This window comes from Musca domestica, unplaced genomic scaffold (genome assembly GCF_030504385.1).
Source record: "Musca domestica strain aabys unplaced genomic scaffold, Musca_domestica.polishedcontigs.V.1.1 1, whole genome shotgun sequence".
NCBI lineage: Eukaryota > Metazoa > Arthropoda > Insecta > Diptera > Muscidae > Musca > Musca domestica.
Window position 1 is genome coordinate 12,806,738 of NW_026712114.1, and position 7,816 is coordinate 12,814,553.

The 7,816-nt window shown below is 32.6% G+C and overlaps 1 protein-coding gene across 1 annotated transcript; it reads left to right on the plus strand.

The window, feature by feature from the left end:
- Positions 1–615: 615 nt before the first annotated feature.
- LOC131803200 (beta-arrestin-2-like) lies at positions 616–7,164 on the plus strand. Its single transcript, XM_059124293.1, has 2 exons — positions 616–622; positions 4,030–7,164. Exons 1-2 carry the CDS (start codon positions 616–618, stop codon positions 4,914–4,916), a joined length of 894 nt encoding a protein of 297 aa, XP_058980276.1. The 3' UTR covers positions 4,917–7,164.
- The last annotated feature ends 652 nt before the right edge of the window (positions 7,165–7,816 follow it).

The window sequence follows — 7,816 nt, forward strand, 5'->3', positions numbered from 1 at the left end:
ACCTATAACTATATAACGATATCTCCTAATTTTCTTTATTTTATAGATTTTAGAGACATTATTCTACGAAATTGATTTACAGCCAACCAATCACAGAAAATAGTATATTCCTTCACGTCTTCGTATTCCCCACATATATCGGTACCTCCCTTTTTCGATATTTTAATGAATATTATTGAATATTTGGATTTTTCGTATATCCCCCCTTAAAAATCGGTTTTCATTTAAAGGACGATATGATCTTAAGATTTTGCATGTTTCTTTCAAATGTAGAGGGTATTAAAAGTTCGACCCGGCAAAACATAGCTGCTTTTTTTATTTGTTTTCTTTGAACTTACAAATATCTACACAGTCAAAAGTGAATTAAAATAACCATTAATTTTAAACTTTGCTTTCTGCAAAATAAAAGTCAATGACTCATTCGATTTTTATTTTGATCTTTAGAAAGCCCGACTTGACAAAATTTACAACCACTGTGTGCATGTAGTCAGTCTGTTGTCATAACATGCATGTTTTACATTCTTCGTCCAAAAATTGTTGTTTTTTTTTTGGAAAATAACATTTAAAAGCAATCGCTAGGCCGACTTGTTGGCTGGTTGGCGGACAAGCATCAGTATGGATGGCAAGTTCATAAACATTTCTCTTCTGTGTATATTTCATTTTTCCAAGTAAATTATGCGCTTACTCATGCCGATCAGCAGCAACACAAATACTATAATATGTACCCCACCATCAAACAACAGCTCGTAAATATGGCTGGTTGGTGATGGTGGTGGTATGGGTGTATGTTGACGCAGTAACTAAATTTATCATTCATTACCCAGTGTTCGGTTCGGCAGGCTGATCCAGCTTGTGGTGCTGCTGTTGTTTAAATTCTTAATTGTTTTCTCAATGAAATAATGTTTTTTTTTTTTTTGGTTTCTCATGTTGATCGGTATTTTTTGCTTTCGCAATTCCCACCTCCCTGGCCTCCTCCATATTTTTAATTAATTTTGCTTGGAGGTTTCTCTACAAACAACAAATAGTGGAATCTATAGAAAAGAAGCTAATAAAAACAAATGCCGGCATTTATTTACTTTTTAATTCGCTATATTGAACCTTCCTATATTTTCTAACGTAGCAAGCTAATAAAATATTTGGAATTTTTATGGAGTAGTAGTAGTAGTGGTTGGCAACCAAGTACATTTTTGCAATATTCCTTATATGTATTTTACTACGTCACAAGTTTTGTTTTTTCTGTACTTCAGCCATGGCTTAACTCGTTATTAATATACCATGGAATTAACGATGACAAATTGTTAGATTTTACGCAATGACATACATTTATAGATAAACTTACAAACAGAGATTCTTTTACAAATTGCCCATGTCCATCCATCCATCAACTCTTTTCCGATGTAAAAATAAACCATTTCGTTGAGATTATTTTATATAAATATATTGATATAACCTCTTATGTCGAATCAATAGAAATGTTTATTTTATAATCGTTTTTTCCAATGAATAGTATTGATTTTTTCTTGTTGTTTTTTTTGTGGTTTGGAAAACACCCATCATTTATTTTTAATTAAACAAAGATGTTAACGATAAGAAACAAATTTATAATGAAGTGATAATTCAAAATGAAATATAATTAAATACATGCTGGCTCCATTGGCTGTTTAAGTTTAAATAAACAAAACCCATTTCGCCGGTGGTGTTTGTTTCGATTATGTTTATCTAAAATTTAAGTCTCACATTAAAAATGGAAATTGAATAACACCAACTCTTTACTTCTGTCATTCATTAGGATGTAGACAGAATATTTTACAAAATTATCTGCTGCTAGATCTATTTTTTGTAACGAGTTTTGAGGACAAGTATTTCAACGAATTACATATACATCCCAAAAATTTGCTTAACATACAAAAAACGTTAATTTCAGAATTGTTAATTTTTGTGGGAGAATGTTGCTCTGCGGTTTTTTGACCCACTCCCGGCGATACGCTTGCTTGAGGTGCTCGACACTTTGGTATTTTTTAGGGCCAATCTTACTTTCCAAAATACTCCAGACACAATAGTCCAACAGATTGTATCCGGAGATTTTGGTGGCTATTGTGCGCTGGAAATTAAGCGAGGAACCTCATTTTGAAACCATTCTTGGGTGGCGCATGCTTAGTGCGATGGTGCTGAGTCCTGTTGGAAAGTCCAAGGTCTGCGGCCAAAATGTTTGCGTCGCCAGGGCTTTAATAGACCCTCCAGAATATTTTCGCGATAAAATTCGGCATTTTTTCTGATGCCACGGTCGATTAATAAGAGCAGAGAGCGACCAACGGCTGTTATGGCGGCCCACACCATCACTATGGCCGGCGCTTGAGTTCTGGTGGCCAACCGAAGATGCACATTTTCAGCTGACCTCTTTGGCAAGCAAATACGATCATTTTGTTTGTTTACAAACTGCTGGACAACGAGTATTTTCTCATCAGAGACAACCAAATTCGGCAGTTCACCACTTTCGGCCAAGCGAAGCAACTCTTTAGAGTCTATCTCTTGAGTCTATTTTCTTTCTGTTGCGGTGTAAGTTCTTGTACTTTTTGGAATTTCAATGGCTTTATCCCGAGCTCATTTTTCAATATTTGCCGAATAAAATATTGCGATATGTTCAGCTCACGAGCCATTTTTCGGCCACTGCGAAGCGGGTTTCGATCAAGTCGCTTCTTTACTTTTCGAACCATTTCTGCTGATATTGCTGTTTTCTTCCGTCCATTTCCTTGACGTCGGGCTACGCTACCAGTATCACGATAACGAGCGATGGTACGCGACACAAAAGATTTATTTCCATTTAAATGCAAATATAAAGAGATCACACTAGTCACGCTTGAATTCCATCACGAATAACTTTTTTTCTGGAAATTCTTACCAAAATGCTTTTGTACGCTTGTAAACAATATAATGAGCTGTCACTGGAATAATTTTAACAGCTGTCGGACGAGTGGCTTAGAAATGACAGCAGTTTGAAGTTGGTTGCAGTTTTTTCATTGTTGTTTTTCTAAGACCTTGCGGATATGTAATTTAATACACATCCCAAAACTATGAAATGGCCAACACAATTTTTATTTTGTAGGTAATGTATTGTTATTAAATATTTAAATATAATTTCAGGTATATGACCACCACTACCAATTTTCGACCACCTTTTCAAGCATTTGATGACGTATTTTAGCAATGAAAAAAAAAAAATCTGTGAATTTTATATGTATTATACTAAAATATTTTCAATTTCGGATTCCCAAATCAACCATTTTTAAGAATGCATATAGCTTTGATCCTATACAAAGATTCCTCAATATTTTGAGATATTTACGTTTTAGTCATATTCTCTATTAAATTTCGTAAATTTTTTATAGAAACTATGATCTAACGTTACTAGCAAAAATATCAAAACTGGTCCACATTTTAGTACTGTCCTAGTTGTAAGATACCCCTCATTTTAAGTTAATTAGGATTTTGGCCTCACTTTCTATTGAATTTGTTTAAAAATTCCAAACTTGCAGTTTCTAATGGGTTGTACCACCGGCGGCAGAATATTGTTTATATTTGAGTTCTAGAAAGATTTGCAAAATTTGATTTCACCCACAATACAGTACTGAAAGATTCTTGGTATTTCGGAACGATATGCATATTTAGTTCCACTGAAGGGAGTATAAATGTTTGTAAAACTTGAAATTTGAACGATTGATTCACCAATGAAACAGTTATATTTTTCCTTTAATTTTTCTATAATCTTCAACCACGATGAGTCGTTTTAATTTCCTTGTACTCCGTTAACTTGAACTGATCGCCAGTTTTAAACTGTATCTAAGTATGTTTAAATTAAAAAAATATATATATTAAAAAGTTGAAAAGATGTTTTATTTTTAATAAACAGTTTCCCAAAACGAAAGAATTTTAAAAAATATTGGGATAAAAAGGGATGGCATACGACCTATCAATTCCATACACATATTTATGAATAATCCTACTTTTTATACCAAGTTAAAAAATTCTAAGTAACTCACTTTCTTTTTCTTTCAGGTGAACATATCGATGATAAACCACACAAACGTAATTCGGTACGCTTAACAATACGCAAAGTAATGTATGCTCCGTCCAAAGCGGGCGAACAACCATCCATTGAGGTTAGCAAAGAATTTATGATGAAACCAAATAAAATTCATTTGGAGGCAAGTCTCGACAAGGAACTGTATCATCATGGGGAAAAAATTTCGGTGAATGTTCACGTGGCGAACAATTCGAATCGTACGGTTAAGAAAATTAAAGTATGTGTACGACAATTTGCCGATATCTGCCTATTTTCGACGGCGCAATATAAATCCGTTGTGGCTGAAACTGAATCCGAAGATGGTTGCCAGGTATTGCCCGGTTTTACATTATCAAAAGTATTCGAGCTGTGTCCACTGCTTGCCAATAACAAGGACAAGTGGGGCCTGGCACTGGACGGTCAATTGAAACACGAAGATACAAATCTAGCATCAAGTACACTCATAACAAATCCAGCCCAGCGTGAAAGTTTGGGTATTATTGTACACTATAAGGTGAAGGTGAAATTGCTTATAAGTGGTCCATTAATGGGTGGTGATTTGGTGGCTGAATTACCGTTCACTTTGATGCATCCCAAACCTGAGGAAGAAGAAAATCCACTGTTGAGTGACAAATCACCGCGTCAAAGTATACGCGGTGATGCCCAGCTGGTACAGATCGGTAATGATGATAGCAGCAGCAATACCGGTGCCAATAACAACAGTGCAACAGGTGGTGTGCAAGAAGTACCAACCACAAATCTAATTCAACTGGACGACGATGATGCCCAAGATGATGATATAATATTTGAAGATTTTGCACGTCTTCGATTAAAAGGTGCCGAAACGGAGGCCTAAATGTGTCTGTCCAAACAAACAACAAAGCCATATGCCATTTATAGTAATGAATGAAAACTACGTGTATTATCCATCATAGATTCTATTTCCACAGAACATTCTCTGTTGCAACAAAGAAAAACAAATGTTTTTTGATTTTAATCATCAAACACATGCTGAAATTGGTGTTAGTAGATACCCCCATCCAACAAACTCCAACTTTAGAGAAACTTGAACTTTGTGTTTTCTGCATATTTTACATCACTCTGATTGGATAGATTTTTATGTTATAGACAAAATATTACTGTAGGCAAATCGATTTTTTAAATATTCAATGTGAGCAAACCATTGTTGGAAATTCTAGAAAGTAAATATTTAATCATAGCTAGTATATATGTATTTGACGATACTACGAATCTCAGGGCACAGCATTTTTGCGAGTTGCATGATGTTCGAAAATATAATAAATAACGTTTTTATTTTTTGGAAAAACTATTGAAATGATTAAAGGAAAATTGTCTATATATTTTGTTATTAAATGAAATTTATGATCTAGAGGTCATCTGCAATTTGTAAAATACCTTCAGTTGGCTATTGAATACCTAGAGGCAATGTATTCTCAATAGGGGAACTTTCGTAATAGAAGACCCTAAGGAAAGACAACGAAGTATGATATTCCTTGTGGAATAACTATAGTTATTCTTGGAGCTATTCTATTTGAGAAGCATGCTGTTGCATATAAGAAAGGTTTACAGCCTTAAATGATTGTGTATTCTACTTCATATATCAGAGTAGAAGACCAATGAGGCTCCTTCTGTTTTTAGTAGATTTAATAGTGTTCTGTGGTCTATAGAAGACCTGATGGCAGATTATTGTATACAGAAGATCATTATTTGATACTGTCTACGTTGTAATAAATATCCTGATACAGAGTGATGTAAAATGTTATAAAGTCGTTTACACATGAAGTTTGCCTTCTTTCAAACTTGATTTTTCTTTTGTATAGGAACTACATAAAAAAACTAAAACAGCGAATGTTTCAAAGTCTATGTTTTCTTTTTCGTAAACGTCTAAGCTAGATAAACCTGAGAAAAGCAGAAGGAGACGAAAGAAATGTTAACAACATAAATTAGAAATTACATGATAACACACAAAAGCATTCGATGTCCATGTTGATGATCCCCTAGTAGTATGAACTGTACGTACATATGTCACACACATGCAATTGAATTCAATTAATTATTTTAAATATTATATAAAACAAATGTATGTATATGATGTCCTTGTCACCTAGTGTTTAAGTTATAATTTATGCTATCAAATCTACAAACCTACCTATCTATCTGTCAATCAACTGTCAACTGCTATGTTTCATTTATGTTTTCAATACTGTAAAAAAAAAGAAAGGAATGGAAAATATATAAATTATAAACACACTATAAACAAAAGATAATTTATAAATTATGTAATACGAAATTATCTGCCGCTTTTATGCTGTATATTATATGTACATTACAAGAACAACTATTACTACTATTGCTACTATTACTCTTACTACAGAGAGATGTTTTGTTTGTTATCTATGCAAATATGCATATATCATAGCTACATAAAATATACATATTCTACTCCCAGAAGAAAAAAAAAACACACACACACATTAAATATACTCGGCAATACTCTGACAAAAAAAAAATTAAACTAAAAACGAAAATAATATAAAAAATTCTACTCTTACCATAGTTGTAAAAAATCATCATAACATTTTTATTTTTTTTGGAATAATTAGACCAAAGTAACGAAAAAATTTTTGTATAACATTCATGTTGATATAAATAATTTGCTTTCCAAAATTATATCCAATTGTTGTTACTTTTTATCTAAAGCAAGGAACTAGTGGAAATTCACTAACTACCATACCACCAACCACCATCAACACCTTACTTATTGCATACACCATTAAATTTCAAAATAAAATACAAAGAGCTTTAATAATTATATATATTTAATGAGAAGAAGAAAAAACATAAAACCTACAAAAATAATAAAACAAAATAAACATATTATATGTTGTATATTTTTTCAAAATTTTATTTTGTATAAAATAACAGCCTTATTTATAATTCTATTTTAATGAAATTCAAACGTCGTATACTGAAACATACATGCATTTCGGCGCATTTTCCGGATATTTATTTTAAACGAAACACCAACAAATACATACAACAACAACAAAGAATAAAAACACACAATAACATATATATAGAAAGATTTTTTATTTCAATTTCTATTTTGCTAAGGGGTGTTAGGCTATCGGGAAACGAAAAATTTTTTAGTCCATATTTTACATTTTATTAATGTATATCAATTCCATCAATCAGATCATTTTAATTTAATCTTTGTATTATTGGACAATACCTATGCACTACTTGAGGACAAGTAACAACTTGAATTGTAGTCAAATAGTCTGTATTCAAAATTCTAAGCACAATACCTTCAAATGCTCAATATTTTCATAACACCATGACCTTGAATATATCAATATTTGGACAATATCGTAAGCTGAGGGTCATTCAAAAGCCTTGAGGTATTAAAAAAAATTTATTTTTTTGCGAAGATGTGTTCTAAATATACAGGGTGAGATAAAATAAACTGCAACAAAGTCAAACGCAATCATTTTTACATTTTTTTAAATGAAAGCAATGAATGAAAGCAAAAAATGTCTAAAATAGCATTAAAGTTTTGAATAAGTTTAGATTTGTTCGAATTGCTTGAGGTGATCGACACTTTGGTATTTTGTAGTGCCAACCTTGCCTTCCAAAATACTCCAGACGAAATAGTCCAAATTCCTGGTATCCGGAGATTTTGGTGAACATTGTGCGCTGGAAATGAAGCGAAGCTGAGTCCGATGGTGCGTCCAA